Raw genomic sequence first — 17,312 nt, 5'->3', positions numbered from 1 at the left:
GATCCTCGGTACCAAAAAAATAAAAAAATAAAAAGTACCTGTTATCTCTCTGACTGTCCGAAAGACATTCAGTTTTTCTGGGTCAATAGCTTCAATTGCATTGTAAGGATCCCTAGAAAGTGAAGAAAATATTCAGCCAAAGTTTAAAATATGAGAAAAAAAAGACAGTATTTACTTCGTTCAAACTGAATTTTAATTTAGAGTGGGAGGGTTAACAATGTGTTGTCCAATCTTTTCAAGCAACATTTGGAGAGGGATTAATATATATTTTTAGAATTTTGATGACACAGAACATAAGTTCTTTTTTTTTTTTGGTACCGGGGATGAAACTCGGGATCTTGCGCTTGCGAGGCAGGCGGTGGAACCACTGAGCTAAATTCCGGCCCCTGAACATAAGTTCTCTATCAAAAGTTATTCTAAATTGGGGCCGGGGATTTAGCTAAGTGGTTTTGCCGCCTGCTGCGCAAGTGGAAGGACCCGAGTTCTATTCCCGGTACCAAAAAAAAAAAAAAAGTTATTCTAAATCTGTGGGAAAAGTCCTGTTTCTATCATCCTGACCCCCCCCCCCCCCCAAAAATGAAGATAGCAAGTCCATGAATGGGCCATTTTATTTTGTTTGACTTTTTAAGGTTTACCCTTAATCGGGAAGAATATGGCCTGGAAATAAATAATATCATGCTGAGAACAATTGGTTTTTGGGCTCTCCTCAAAGGAGTATAAATTGCTAGTAGCACTTGTAACTCATCCATAGGACAGAAAGAAATACAGGTAATATCTTTTTATTTTTTATGTCTGCATTTGTGAATTTGAATACTATTGTATGAATGTTACTCTTCATATGAATTATTTAGAATAATTTGGTTACTCTCTGATTTATTTATACTCATCAATATAACACAGGAAATATTTGCTTCCATTTAAATGAATTAAATGCTTGAAAAAAAGTACAACAAATTTTGTAAGATTCAAAAGATATAAATTTTGAAGATTTTCCAAATTTCATCTCCCAAAGCATAAACATAAGTTATAATAAATTTATTGATATGCAGATACCTGAAAATGAACAAAAATTGCTTTTTTTTGTACTAGGTATTGAACCCAGGGCCTTCACACTGAGGCATACACCCAGCCCTTTTCTTCCTTTTTTCTTTTTTGAGACAGGGTCTTGCTAAGTCACTTAGTTGATGAAGCTGGGCTGGCACTTGCAATCCTCCTGCTTGTCTCCCAGAGTGCTGGGATTATAGACATATGTTACCATGCCCAGCTATGTTGTCTTTTAAAATGAAATATATACTTTTTTTTTCATTTTTTTAATCTTAAGAAAACACTTTTCCAATAAAAATTGATAATGCAATATAATCACATACTTGAATATTAGGCCAAACATAAACATAATATCTAAAGCTCCTTGGTATATAAACTATTATTTTAAGAAGTACATAATACTTTTTAAAAGTTTTATTACATTAGAAGACTTTCAGGGGTAATGTCAGAGTTCACATTAATATATGCCTTTTATATACAGATAAAATTCTCATTGACTACATTTCCAATAGAGATTAAGCCTTCTAAAAACAATGAAGGTAGGTATTTTTAGGAGTATGTATCTAGCTGTAGCAATTAAATGAGTTTTACTCTTCCTATGGACATGTATTCTTTACCAGTCTATGAGAAACTTCTTTTGGTATGGGAAATAAAGACTAGACCAGTGAGCCCTGGGATACAGTCTTAATAGGGCTATCAGTCAAGGTGGTCCATAATCCCTGCCAAACTGATAGGTACACAGTTTATCTCCTGGGAATTTCATCAATCTCCTGGCATTTTAAAAAAAATCTCAGCATGACAATCTTGAAAAGACTATTAGTTAATAACTAGAACCACCTGATACTGACATTCTGGACTTAGTTCATCAACATATTCTATACCATGAACTATCTGACATCATAAAAATTGCTTGATTATTGTTTCAAACTAGGAAGTGGATTCAATGCAATGTACTGTGAGTTTAACATGGAGTTCAAGGTGAAGTTTAACATTAAAAACTAGATATTGGTGAGAGTGCAAAATCTCTGTAACTCACACATAGACCATTGATCAGAAATTTTTTCAATGTTAAATTAATATCTCTTAAAAGGTTAAAGTCTAAATTAAATGTTCTAGCTAATTTACTGTATTTATATGTAAATATATATGTAAATATATATGAAATGCACAACTATGCTTTTGGTGACTATGAAGAAGACTACATAGGAAAGCTCTTATTTTAATATCATGTTTTAATATCCAAAAAGTTTTGTATGCAGAAGCATACAAAGGTTCTACAGGAGGAAAATGAGCTTTTGACAGTTGTTTGTTGATGAAAGCAGTGTGTAGAACACTCTGATCATATAATCAAATATCCAGGATTTATTGAAAAACACTCAACATTCAGGGCAAGCACACAATAATGGGGTCAAAACAAACATTTACTATAATGGTTCCAAGTTGCCAGAATAAAATGAATTCAGGACTTTTAGCATAAAGCCCAATGGACCACAGAAATTTTATATACTTAATTTTAGGGATTAAGGACTCTCATAAAATAAGTTGACAGAATTCCACTTACTAACTTCTAAGTACCTCTTGGTAGTTTCATCCTACTGCCACTTGAAATCCACAATAATTTAAAAATTGAGAACTTTCTTACCTAAGTTCAGAGCTATGCACAAGAACATTATGTCTACCATATCACTGTGTTTAGTGATCCAAAATCCTCAGGACACATGGAAAGAAACATATTTTCCAAATTTCACTCACATCACTTTATTTGATCAGCAAACCTATTATCTTTTTTCGACTGGCCATCATCATTTCAGTCTATCATGTAAACTTCTCCCCAGTGACTCACAGGGACATAGCATCAGCATGTATACTTAGGGAGTATTATGTCACTTAGAACAATCACAAGAATGGTGTCAAACATGACAAAACATGAAGGAGGAATATTCCTGTAACTCTAAACAATAAGCTTTTCCTGAGGTTTCTATTTTAAATAAAAAAGTGATTACTTTTTTCAGTTTCTGCCAATGATTCTGCTGTACTGTAAACTTTCATGTCAGTTTTTTTAGCCTGTTCATACATTGAAATTTTGCCTAACAAAATAGCAGTAATTTTCTGCAGAACCTTGTTTCTGAAAAGCATATCATTTAGTTATGATATTTTTACCTTTTCATTATTTTAAGAAATTATCTCAGCTATTTTAATAAATTATATAACCTTATTTTTTTTGGAATATAACCTTATTAAAAACTGGGTAGTAATGCATTGAGGGTAATGGCATTTAAATGACATAAAACATTTATTTACTAGAAGTTTTCTGTTTATAATAACTGATGTTATTCTCTTTTAAAAACTCTATATCTCTGACTCTTAATCTGTACACATACATACATCTACATACCTTTATGTATGTATGTATGTACCATCAACATACCTTTATATATACAAACATGTGTGTGTGTGTGTGTGTGTGTGTGTGTGTATATATATATATATATATATATGGCATCTTAGGTTTACAAAATTAACTTTATGGTCATACTTTCCTTAGGAAAAATCTTCAGAATATATGTCTCATGCTGTCATTGAGACTAAGAGTGCTATATCATATTCCACAATATATTTGTCCTAAAAATGCCATATATGTTATGCTTGAGACACAGTAACATCTATTAGATGTTACTGTATCTCAAGTAACATCTATTATAACATCAAATATTCCAGATTTAAGTGCCATGATTAGGGACAAATAATTATCTAAATTAAGAAATGGGATTTATATTAAAGAAAATTTTGCCTTTATATTATTTTCAACATACTCTATAAAAGGCTATTAAGTCTATAAAATATTTGTTACACAATTTTCTCAACTATAATTAGACATAGTTACTGAGATTTTTCTTTCACACTGATTTTCCTCCTGCTTAGATTTTATTTTTCTCATCTCTCTCTCTCTCTCTCTCTCTCTCTCACTCACTGTCTCTTTTACATTCCTCCCTTTTTCTTACACCATTTATTAACATTTTAAATCACATCATGTATTGGAATGAGCAATTGATAATTTTTTTTGGTTTAGTTTTAATATCAAAACAATCAGAGGGAAGATTAACCCATATCTCAGTTTTAGTTTGCAACAAACTGTTTCATGTGACAGGGCAGCCACCAACTAACTCAAACTGCCCATTATGGAGCTGCAAATCCAACTCCACTTTGCCCTCTATCAAGTTATCCACAAAGAAAATCTGTCTTGTATGTTCTGTTTATTAAGATAAACTTCATTTATTTTTCTATTTCTGATCTATATGAGCTGATTTTCTATAAGTCATTTTTCATCTGAGTGAATTAGCAAGATCATTCTTAGAATTCTAGCTTAGTCTAATATTTCATAATATCTTTCTCATAAGCTTAAAAATGCACACTTCCAACTGCACAATATATTTTTATCCCATGAAGTAACTGCTTCTGTTTGTTGTGCATTTATTTATTAATCATTCTCCCCCTCTATGAGCCATAGGCCATAGGTGGAGACTGTATAAAATCATTTTATAATTATTATAAATCCAAATTTTAAAAAATACATTATATGATGCACCAAGACTAAAATAAATATAGTATTGTGAACTTCACTACATTGGGTCTTTTTCAAGCCTGTTTTATCCATAAGAACTTTAAGTATTAGCCGGTTGCTTTCCATAATCCTTCTACTCTCACGAAATTTTTGTAGAAGTTCTCCACAGAGGCAGTGCCATCCTACTGAAGGGCGCTTTGGCATTTGAAGAGTGTTTCAGTGTTATTATAAGTCGGGGATACTGTAAGCTTTTAGTAGCAATCCAAGGTGAAGGTTGTTAAATGGCTTTTACAAAGAAGGATTTCTTTTCATCTCATACAGCCTTAAAATGTTCCATCAGATATTTAGGAATTCGTATGTGCAAATTTCATGTCTAGTCATACTTTGTTATTCCCTAGTGACGTTGCCCTCATTTCAATGGAAGTTATTTACTTCCTCTCTTTGATATGTTTCAATATGTCTGGTTGGTTATTTTCATTCTGTGGTCAGCTTTTTATTTCCCTGCACTTCTTACACAGAATGTCTTCTAATCTTATTTCTCATAAATCTAGGTTTTTATTGTAAGTTGAAGTTGAGGATGTTCCTGTCAATACCTATTTTACTATATATGTGCTTTATTTTGCTTATTGTTAAATTATAGCTAGAGAATTTTAATGATTTTTTTAAAATTATGTATATTGTAGGCTGTATTCTTTATAGATTTTACTTTAGAACTGAATAAGTGTCGAATGCTTAAGGTATAAAGAGGGATGTTGGGGCAGATAGCAATGAAAACCATTTATCTCATGTAATTCAGGAGAATATGACTTCAAATCATTCCCCACACTGAGGGTCTTGAAGCCACTGAATTTATTATTTTCAAGTGGAAACAAGTAATTAGGGTCATGTAGATATGTTTTATTTTTTATCTCTGAGAAGAAATTATTAACATATGATCTTTCATACATGGTGACATTTGTTTTTAAAAAATAATTAAAATGTCTTTATTAAATGTCATATACTCATTCAATTTTAAAGATGCTCCAAAATGTTAACCCAGGTCTTTTGTCTAGTGGGGGAAAAAAGACAAAGACAGCAATGCAAATGGATTCAGAGAGCAGTAAGGACTAAGGTATAGTCTACTGAGTAGACCCCATCTAAAACTGGGTAGTGCTACCCATCTCCAACAGGTTAGTGCTATGTAAGGATGTGGCTGAGGGTTTCCAAGGCTACATTTTTTTAAAGCCAATTCAAAAATCTTTTAAAACATTTGCTTGGACCAATTATAACAAATTGAGCAGAAAGTACATATATGTGACTATAGTATCTGACACGGGACCACATTAAAAGCTACATTTTAAAGCAAAGAGATATTTTATGCAGTAGCACAATTTATTTGAATAAAAAGAAATATTTTATGCTGTTGTTCTTGCTGCTCTTATTTGGATATATTTATTCCTAATGTGTTCAATTATTTTGCTTCTAGAAATGATGTGATGTATGTTCAGAGTAAGAGTTTGAGATGAAATATGAGAGTGACATTCATTATCTGTAGCCTGTAGTGCTAATATTTAGAGACTAAGTAGTAATGTAGACAAATAGATAAGATTTAAAGTAAAAATATTGACATTTTTATTACAATCCAAAGAATAAAATTTGATTGTCTTCCCAGTTAAAATCAGCAGGTGCTTCTGTAATGAAGGAGCCCAGAGAATGTGACAATTTTTATCACCAAAATGAAATGCACTTAATAGATCTCCTACAGTAGTACTAACTTCTCAAATTAAGAAAAACAATCTCTGAAAACAAAGAATTTCTGCAAGAAGCTCAGGAGAAATTCAACTCTGCTTTATTTCAGATTATTTGATTTGCTTTATATGAGTTTTCTGACAGAATATTAATTCATGTTGCCTCAATATATTCAGTTGAAAACCTGAATAAAGTCCCCCAATGTTATCCATTAATATTATTACTTAGATATTGAAAACTATGCATTTGAGAACGTTCTATAAATACATTGTAACTTAAATACAAATTTGTATTTTTGAACCTCAGTAGTCACTAAACTCAAAATGCAGATTATCCCAGAACTCCAGTATACCATCCCCGCTGGTCATCTGACAATTGCTTATGCTGGCAAAGAACATGAACGTTAGATAAAATCCCCCTGGGTCAAGAAGAACCAAACTGACATAGCTAAGAAATTTCTTCAGCTTTGTCTATGTTTATAAAAGAATCCTGCACAAGAGCTAAATACCAACCCGTGAATACCAGTGACAAGGAAGATCAGATTCCCATTGATCTTTGTGCAGTTGATGAACTTGTCGATGTTACTGGAGTCCACAGTCTGAGCTGACATCAGTGATCCTGTGCCAATGCCATCACAAGCTACAAAAAACAAGACTTACAGTCAAGGGGCTGGAAAACAGACCTTTGGCCAACAAATCAATCATTACATTCTCATTACTAAATAACAATATTTTATCACTAAATAAAAACAATTACAATTTTTCACTGAAAAATAAAATGGCTAATTGATTCATTATGTACTACTAGGCCTACTTTAAAACATTGGCCCTGCATTACAATCCAGTGACCACAGCTCATTGTAGAACTATAGTTTGTAACAAGAACCAGTACATACTCGTAACAGATGTAGAACTAAGACAGAACTATTATCAACGATACTTTTTCTTATTAGGTAAAAATATCTATTTTCTAATCCATTGTAAAATATTATTTTTAATGTTTTTAAAATGTTGATCACACCAGTAAAATTATTTCCTTGTCTACTAATTAGAAACTGTAATTTTAAAAACACAAGTCCAATGAAGAATATATATTAAACAAAGAGGACTGATAGTATGAACTATTACCAACATCCAGGGCCATTCAAATATTTATGCTTAAATTTTAAAAATACCTATGCTTTCTGAATCTATACTTTAAAAATTGTGTGTGTGTATGAAATATACAGAAAGAGGGAAGGAAGAAGAATGAGGGAGAGAGGGAGCCATAGTGGGAGAGAGAAAGAAAGAGAGAAACAGAATGATGGAGAGAGAGAAACACACACACAGAGGATATAGTCTAAAAGTTAATGTGAAGTTTGCCCTTTTCTAAGGCACTCCCTACTACTTTGAAAAGCTTAATAGCATTTAGAAGATCTGAGCTGTACTTTGGCTCTGCTTAATTTAAGTTTCACTCTAGTGAGGAATTTGAGCATTCATGGTTGGAAGGGGTTTTCTTCCTCCACTAAAATTCTACAACATGAATTATCTGCAACATTTGTTTAACACTTATAATAAATTTGCTTGTCATTTCATATAACTTCAAAATATTTTTAAGATGTGGAGACTAAATATCATGTTGCATGCCCCTTTGCTTTCCTGTTGACAATTGGCAGATCATTTCCTGTACCATAAGAACCAATGAATATGTGTCATGATAATAAAGTAAGCACATAAATCCTTGTTTTGGGCAAAACTTTGAATATTTGTTATGGGTAAAGCAAGATGCAATTTTATTTCTGTATTCCTGTCAAAGTTAACTTGGAGTTTTATCTAGACTCCTTTGTTCATATAATTCAAAACCAATAATATACAGTTAGCTGATACTTTAGGGAATTGTCCAAAGTCACAGAAAGTGTGTGTGAGTGTGCGTGTGTGTATCACTGTGGTTTATAATGTGAGCTTAATTTGATTGGTCTATTACAAAGTAAATTAAAAACATTTATATATATATATATATATATGTATATATACATATCTGCTCTAACCAAAATTCTTGTACACTAAACTATTACTTACCTTTTGGGCAGATATCAGTGCAAGGTTTACACATCTTAATCCCATTTTCTTCTACTTCCATCTTGGAACTAGGGCAGGCACGTACACATGAACTGGAATCTACCACAAAGTTATCTAATTTTTTTTAAAAAGGTAAAGTAAGAAATAATGTTAATGTTCAGTGATCAAGTTTAAAACAGCGTATTTTAGGGTTTGAAAATGATTAACAACACTGATGGTGTACATGTGTCTCTCCCCAAAATGATTCTTTGTTTAAATATCTGCAACTAAAATAGCATTTCCAAGAATTCACATTCAAATCTGAGAGCACTGTGTGTTAAAAACCACTAGTACTTGCTTGACTACTGCTCCACAGCCTGAATTGCCCCCAAGATAGAGTGGATTTCTTTTATAGACTCAGGAAACTAAATGACATTTAGTTTGTGTTTCTCAATAGTTCCACTTCATTTCATGTCATGATACAAGTTTGAAGTCTAAAAATACTTCAAGTTCATGAAGCATAAATGAAGCTTAAGTTAAACTGCCTTGGATCCAGCGAGTGTACTTCAAATCCAGGAAGAAATGTTTAAAATGTGTTCTGTTTCAATGAAGTGCCATAGAAGCTTTTTCCTATTTTTATATGAAGAAACAAAGTGAAATTGAAAGGTATACTTTACAAAAGGTATTCCGAGCAGACAAGGAGCATCTTATTACTCAAACTTTGGTAAAATGTTTAGGAGACTAGTGATCTGAGTTGAAGGGTGCCCACAGCAGGAAACACATAATGTGTAGGCAATTCTTCCACTCGGGTCATGAAACCCAAGACATTCTATGATATTGGAAGAATCTTTGGTAGGAGTATATACCATTTGGAGTGATGCCAAGTGCCAACTGGAAAAACAATAGAGACCTTTAGGTTTCCAGAGCAAAGCCATACCAACTGTAGCATAGGATTGTATACCACTTAATAAAAAGCTCTTGCTTGACATGTTTCTGGGTCCTGGTAGAGTTGGAGCACCTAACCACAGGTCAGTGATTGAATGTGGGGCTAGAAGAACCCATTATAAACAAGGTTTTGCTTGAATCATGATTTTATAACATTGGACAGCAACAGCAAACCATTGTGAAACTGAAGCACTTCATTTGAGATTGGACATGAACGGGGGAAGAAAAGGTAGGCACGGGTGAACTGTGCTGGCACTGTCACTCAGCTCCTACCCCAGGCTCTACGGAGACTACATGACCAGCTATGCTTAGTATGTGGGCGCAAGCTAAAAATGGATGGCAGCTTCCTTCCAGCCTCCATTAGGAATGGACTTGAAAGGCACAGGCATGATAAAATCCTACAAAAGGGCATAGTTCTGCATAATGTAACCTGTTCACTCACTTTATGTGGAGAAAGAAGTGGCCTTCATTTAGAATATATATGTACTCATGAGCAGTGGCTTGTTCTGGTAGAAAAAAAAAACACTGAAAAATCTGGGAATATAGCAAGCCTGGAGTAGAGGGATATGAAGGAAACCATGGTAGTAAGCACAAAGTGTTAAGCATTTTGAATCACAAGTTATCCACCAAGAGTATCCACCGTAAGAGACCCTTTGCTGAGATAGCATCAAATGCCAATCCTGCTTCCTTGCCTTCTTCCACAAGTATGGAATCCTACAACCCTTGCTAATTACCTAATATCTGTTCCAGGGGAACCCAAACTACTACAAGTGCAGACACAATATACTGAGTAGCCATCTTTTCTGCAAGGTCTTGGCAATATTGCATAATTAAACACTTCCGTATTTCTACAGCAATTTATGCCAAATAGAAAAAGATTTTGAGTAGTCTATGTCAATTAAGTTCAGGATATGAAAACCAGTCAAATTAATTTCTACAATATATGTTATTTAGAATTTTTATGTTTCAGAATTTGGGATTTGGGATTTGGGATTGTAGACCTGTATTTAGAAAATAAATGTCCTTGTTTTCCTAAGCCAGCTCTGGCTTGCTAAACTAACCCCTTCAAGCAAGGTACCACAGAGATTTGAATCTGACATAAGTCAGTGCCACAGTTCTTAAATTAATTTGTAATCTTATATGCTAATATTTCTATAGTATATATGTATAAATTGTAATTATATATCATATATTAACTCAGTGAAGAAGTTTGTAAGTTATCATATCTATATTCTGTAGATTTTTAAGTCTTTATTTAAAAAAGCATGTGAAAAACGTGGTTTTATTATATTTTATTTTATTGCCTTTCCATTAAGTAAAACATTGAGGAAAGACTCTTTGGCCACTTGATCAAAGGAATTGACTCAAGCAAATCATGTATTACACTGAATACTTGAGTTATGCGCATCACTTTGAATCCCCAGGGTGAGTTTTCAGTTTGCAAAAGATCCCTTAACACATTCTTTTTATTTGTTGTTTTTATTTAAGATTGGATTTGATATTAAAATTGTAATAATATATATTCTAGGGTAAATAATCAGTAACAAATTTAGGAAGAAATTTATTCTTATTAGAAGTGGACTCTATTACATTGCATGTAGCCACTTTTTTGACTTAATTAATCTTTCTGAGAAAGAGCACAATCTGCAAAGAAACTGAGGTATGGTAAAAATAACAAAATTTTAATGTTAACTCTTTATCCTTAAACATGTTGCTTCTTTGTTATGAATTTTAAACCAATCATTTCAATATCTTTTAACCTTAATTTCCTTATTTGTGAAATGGGAATGATATTACCCACACCCAAAGTAATTTAATATACTGTTCAAATTTCAAATTCAAATTGATTTACATGACATTCATTTTCAAATAATTTTCTAATTAATGTGGCTATCCTTGTCCTGTCACTTACGTGGACATTTCTTGACACAGAATGCTCCATATGTGTACTTGGCATTGAAGTTGTGCTCCAGCTGAAAGGTGGTTGGATTGTAGACAAAGGTCTGGGGACACTGAGTGACACAAGCTCCGCTGTCATTGAAATTCATGCAGGCCTGCAAAATAGCAAATATAGTATTTTTTGTACACATACTTGCATAACATTTGTTAATGAAACACTACTGCAATAGTTTCTTGAGAAGTTTGTGTTTTTAGTATATAATAATTATATAAATGCTACAGAATTTGCTAACCCTAAATTCATTTTTGTTTCAAAACTCACAAAAAATTTTGAACATCAGTAAATGTAAATCTAGGGTTAGTGATGTTCAAATTGCTTAGTATATATACAGTAATTTCTAAACTGATGATTCATTTAATTCCTAAAGCTGGCTGAATTATTTAAGCTCAAAATTAGCATCCAAATCATTTATGTTTCAATGTTTTGTATTAAAGTCAACTAACTCCTTAATACAACATGTTAGACTTTTTATTTTTTCTTGAGCTGGTGTTCAAAGAGTTCAGTGCCTTAAATGACATGTTAAGTACAAAGATTACCACTGTATAGTGAAAAAATATTGGAATGGTTGTTTAACTGTAATTAAGAAAAGCCTCTGTTGAGTGACTAGCCTAGTATAAATGCGATACCATTTTTTCCATGGTCTTGTTGTAATGGCACGTAATTTGGTAAAGCCATTACCTTCAAGTAAAACAGCTCATTTCTGTTTGCATATATTTGTTTTGGGAACACAATTTATTAATATTTTCAAACTCATTTGAGAAGAATTAAAAACTATTTTACCATCTGAGATTAGTTATTTGATATTACAAGAAAAAAATATATAAGTACATATAGGGATCTGATTAACAATAGTATGGGTGAAACAATTCTTTCAATTAAGAAATTAAACTTCACAGAAATAATTTAGACCTTGGAAGGTAACCTTCTGTAAACTCAAGCTTTTCTATATTTCATCACAAATCATCATATGGTTATTAATAAGGATTAATTTATTCTGTTTCCTCAAAACACTTGCTTCATCAATTGTTGTTTAAGCGAGCACTTTATCACAAATATGACAATTCCCTGATGATGGTCTACTAGAAGCATAATCAGAATGAGACTCACTGATGATACATTATTCACTAAGATGACACTTTCTAGGAAGAATCTATTAAAAACCAATCTAGAAATTTCAAGAAGTTTTAATTTATGGCTAGGAAACTTCATGTGTCCTTATAATTGCTTTGCTAATATACTTTATGCAATGTTGTGCATGGATTGCTTGGGAACAAAGGAACACAAGCCAGAAGAAGAAAACAAATTTACCTTTGAGACAGCATCCGAGCACAATGTAACTTATATATGAAGGATTCAGTCTGGCATTTATGAACCTTCTGTACTAAATTCCAAAGTAGAATCACAGAAATAATGAAATGAGTATTCTGAAGCTCTCTTGCCCTCTGCTTACCATAATATAACAATGAAACTTCTAAGTGAGAGTTTTTGCTATCCTTGTTTATTGTTGTTATTGTTTTGGAATCTTTAATGCAACACCTGCAGGGTTAAGTATCTTACAAATCAAACTTCCATCCTCTCTTGTCTGTGGTGATAGACAAGCAAAAGCTTCTCAATTCATGAATTGCTGAGTCTCTTCCTCGGATTTTTAACTTCTTAATGTGCTTTTCTTCTTTCTCCTAATTCCCCTTCTGCAATACATATTTTTATTTCACTATAAAATTAAATTACAATAAACAAATTAAGTTTTTACAATACTAACAAATAATGAAATTACTATCTATAGCAGAAGAGCTTTAATTTTTATTTTGCTCATTAAAATTGTCATTTTTTAAAATGTTCAATTCTACCATGTATGTTATTTAATGGATAGTTGTGAAGAGTGAAAAAGAAAATATATTTTTGTGTTTATTTAACAATACAATTTCTTAGTTTTACTATTTTAAGCTTAAATATCCTTGTATGGATGCCAAAGCATATATCAAGGAAATGATATAAAAAGGTAATTAAAAATGGTCTCCAATAAGCTATAAATGTTAATTTTAAGGAAGTAAAAGTGTCTTTTTCTAAAATAAAAATCAACAGATTAGCATGTAAATTATTTTAAGTGTACATTTATAAATTTTATTTTGGAAATTAATATTAGGTTGTTAATGCAAGTTAAATTTCTAAATTTATCTACTAAATCATACACTTTATACTCCAAACATAAAATGCAATTACTCTTTCACTGGACTTGATGGTGCAAAAACATACACATGTAAATCACTGCATTTGTGGAAAGGATACTATTATAATAATTTTAAAACAATCTTAAAATTTCCTCCTTCATATTGGTCAATCTATTTTTTTTTTTTTGTACCGGGGATCGAACTCAGGTCCTTGTGCTTGCGGGGCAGGCGGCAGAACCACTGAGCTAAATCCGCAGCCCAATTAATCTCATTTTTAATACCAATTATACAAAAAGCCAGAATTCATTTAGTAGAACAGAAAAATTCTAGCTAATCAACAGCCAAGACAGTGAGAGAATGACTTTTAGGATGGTAGAAGGTAAGCTGAAAAAAACTAAACTTGATCATAGCTGAGGGAGGCAGAGAGAAGGTAGGAATGCTTGACCATTTAACATAAATGTTAGAGGTGAGATCCCTGAGACAAAAGGCAAGAAAAAAGAGTGACAGGGAGAGGGAGGACTCCTGACGTACAAAACAGTCTGTGTCCTTAGGTCCAGAGCAGCCTCCAGCGCATTCCCGATGGCAACAGTCGCTGACATAGGGTCCATAGCATCTCCCATCGCACTGCTCTGCACACACTGTCCTCGTCACTGCAAAAGACAGAGATGGATTCTCTATTAAAGTCAGCCACCAACAGGAGCTCCTGTTAATTTGGAGCAGCTGAGAAAACTTGAGTTCTGGAGTAATGATTTACTCAACCCAGGATTGATTCAAACCAGCAAATATTTATTTCATATATGGAGTTTCAATTTAGGTCAGAATTACTGTACAAAAAAACTTGAAAATTCACATATATAAGATATATTTAGCTGGGGATTTAGCTCAGTGGTTCTGCTGTCTGCCTCACAAGCACAAGGTCCAGAGTTCGATCCCCAGTACCAAAAAAAAAAGGATATATTTATCTTTATTTTCTTTCTTGTTTCAGCAAATAAATGTAGTGCTTTTCAAAAATCATGCAACTTCACTAGAAAGGATCAAATTTGAAGTCAGTGAATAAGGCATTTGTCAGATTGAGCGAAGACAGAATCCCCAATGCAATCATTTCACACAATGTACACAATAAGGTTCTATGAGGGAAGGTGCCATCCAAATGAGTTTAAGACTTTAGCAGTCCATGGAAAAGGGAAACATATTTAGTCATGTAATATTTTATATGAGGAAGAGAAAATAGGAAGGCAGGGAGGGAGCGAGAGAAGGAGGGAGGGAGGAAGGAAGAAGGTAGGAAGAAGGGAAGTATGGAAAGGAAGGAGGAAGGAAGCAAAGAGGTAAGAAAAAAGGGAAGAAGACAGAAAAGGAGGGAGGGAGAAAGAAGGGAGCAGGGGAAGAGAGGAGAGAGAAAGGAGGGAGGGAGGAGGGAATGAAGGGAAGGAGAGGGAAGGCAGGAAGGGAGCAAGTAAGAAGGAAAGAAAGAAGGAAAGGAGAAGTTAGAAAGGAAAGAAGAAAGGAAGAGGAAAGGAGAAAGGAACAGAAAAAGATGAGGGAAAGATATTGAGACTAAACAATAAAAAAGTGTCATTTATCTTTTCTTATCCACCCATCCAAACTGAGAACATCACAACACAGAATACTTGAGTAAAACCAATGCACACATTTTTAGAAATCAGAGACATACCTATGCTTATCTCACTTACTCCAGGGATATTTTAAGGTATTTTTAAGTGTGGATTTTACAGAGTACATCAAAATATCACCTTGCGTCTTCTGTATTCCTACTCCTGCCAGGCTTCTTTCTACCTCCTGCCAGGCCTTTGAGATTAGTTCCTTCAAGGTTCTTTCACTGTCATTCTCTCAAAGCCCTACTTCTTAAGCATTAATATAACCCAACTTGACAATTTTGACCTGTGGACTTGTTCCTGGATAAAATCATTTATCCACTCTTCACATCCTGTCTATGGATTTTTGGCATAGTCATTCATTGTACAGAGGACTTTCTGATCCAAAACTGAATTATCTGTGCAGCTACAGGTTATATTTTCAGTTATTTGTACAAGTCCCCATTTAGATATCCAAAGTTTACAAAATGGAATGCAACATACTCTTCTGCTTCCACTGCTGAGTTTATTTCTTTTCTGTCTTTCCTATATCAATTAATGAAAGTACTATCTATCTAGTAGCTAAGTGAGAAATTTGGGATGCATTTTCTATACCTCATTTTCCCTCACTATCACTTCTGATACCTAAGAAAACTGTCAGATGCTAGCAATTCTATCTCATAAATAATCCTCCTTATTTCCTCTCTACATATACTCTAGCTACATTCAGATTTTATCTCTAAATCATTACATAGCCTTCAAAAAGTTTTCTTAGATCCCACTTTTTTTCCTTCTAGTCAATCCTCCATGGCTTGGAAAGCCATGGCTTGAAAATATAAGCTAATGTCCATAAATCAATGGTGATCCACAGCATGAACACTGTTCATCTCCGTGCTGAAGAATTAAATCTTCAGGAAGGAATGAGTCCCTGGTAAAGTGACAACCATTTCTGCCTCTAGTGGCTTCTCTCAGTACTCTCTGTGTGCCATGCAGGAACAGAGCTCTCAGTTCCTGATACCTTGTTTGGTGAGGTTGTGATCCTCACTGCCTAGCTGCCAGGTATTTCTTCCTGTTAAAGCCCTTTCTGTCTTCTTTCTCTAGCAGATACTTGCTCTGAACCCTTTCTTTGCAAGCTGAACCATTCTGCCATTTTTGCTTCCAAACAAGAAAAGATAAAATTAATGCAGCAGTCTGTGTGGTTTGAAGGCCTATGCAGAAATCCAAAGTCCACCATGTAATACAAACAATTTATTTGACCACTCTGTATCTCAGGTCAATTATTTTAAGTTGTGCTTAGTGTAAGTACCTATCTAACAGGACTGAAGATAAGTAGAAATACAAATAAAAAGTGTTTAATTGAGTTCCTGTTAATAGTGTTCTCCAACTGTTAGATACTGTACTTATCATACTTACCATACTAGATTGTACTTGGTTTTTTTCTGTTTGTCCCCACCCCATACACTATACTATGAATTTACTGAAGTTTATTATCTCATTGAAGTTTTTATCCTATGGGGCCAGTGTAGATTTCAGTACATAGTTCACAAAAAGAAATATATATTTTAAGTGAATTGATAAGCCATAAATTGTCAACTTGAAGACAGTGGTGAGTGCTTAGCACACTTAGAAGAGAGATAAAGGATGTAGACTTAAACAGTAGTGCTTGGAGAAATGTAAAATACCAAAAAATAGAGCCTAGCAAAATGCAAATGACTTGGGATTATTACTGGTATCTATTATCAGATTTAGAAACTCCTTAATTTTTTCTGTTGATAATTTCATCATGGAATATTTTACTTAGTTCTTTTCCCATTGATTACGATAATAATATTCATAAATTACTCAATAACATTAAAACAGAAAATACATCCTTCTGGGCTGGGGATTTAGCTAAGTGGTTCTGCCGCCTGCCTGGAAAGCACAAGGGCCTGAGTTTGATCCCTGGTACCAAAAAAAAGAAAGAAAATACATCCTTCCACTGGACAAGATCGTGTCATTCCCTATGTACATAGCATATTAGTACAAAAAACAGAGTTAAAACTAAAATAGCACTTGGGCTTTCCCTCTGTCATTTTGTGTGTGAAAATAAAGTCAAATGATTAATTCTTATCATAAGCTTGGAGATTCTGAAAAATCAGGTAGTTAGATCTGTATTTGTGAGAGTGTATTTTGTTTTCATATTTTAACATATGTTTAGTTATGAAATAAGTAATTTCCTCTCTAATTCTTCTGTTACAAAATTCTACGATCACCTTACCCACCTTATCCAATTTAATT

General features: G+C 33.3%; 1 protein-coding gene across 5 annotated transcripts in view; it reads right to left on the bottom strand.

Annotated features, from left to right (window-relative positions):
• The window catches only part of Erbb4 (erb-b2 receptor tyrosine kinase 4), a 1,128,010-nt gene that overhangs the window by 306,063 nt on the left and 804,635 nt on the right, over positions 1-17,312 (bottom strand). For all 5 annotated transcript variants that reach the window (XM_004851107.3, XM_004851109.3, XM_013074521.3 and 2 more), the window contains exons 6-10: positions 13,975-14,093; positions 11,228-11,369; positions 8,392-8,505; positions 6,847-6,973; positions 39-112 (exon numbers count right to left, since the gene is read on the bottom strand). In XM_004851107.3, coding sequence (XP_004851164.1) covers positions 39-112; positions 6,847-6,973; positions 8,392-8,505; positions 11,228-11,369; positions 13,975-14,093 — 576 coding nt within the window. The remainder of the gene's footprint in view (positions 1-38; positions 113-6,846; positions 6,974-8,391; positions 8,506-11,227; positions 11,370-13,974; positions 14,094-17,312) is intronic.

Source organism: Heterocephalus glaber, unplaced genomic scaffold (assembly GCF_053883595.1).
Source record: "Heterocephalus glaber isolate CG9 unplaced genomic scaffold, H.glaber_assembly_v1.0 deba00000621, whole genome shotgun sequence".
Classification (NCBI taxonomy): Eukaryota; Metazoa; Chordata; class Mammalia; order Rodentia; family Bathyergidae; genus Heterocephalus; species Heterocephalus glaber.
This window is presented reverse-complemented; position numbering and strand designations above follow the sequence as displayed.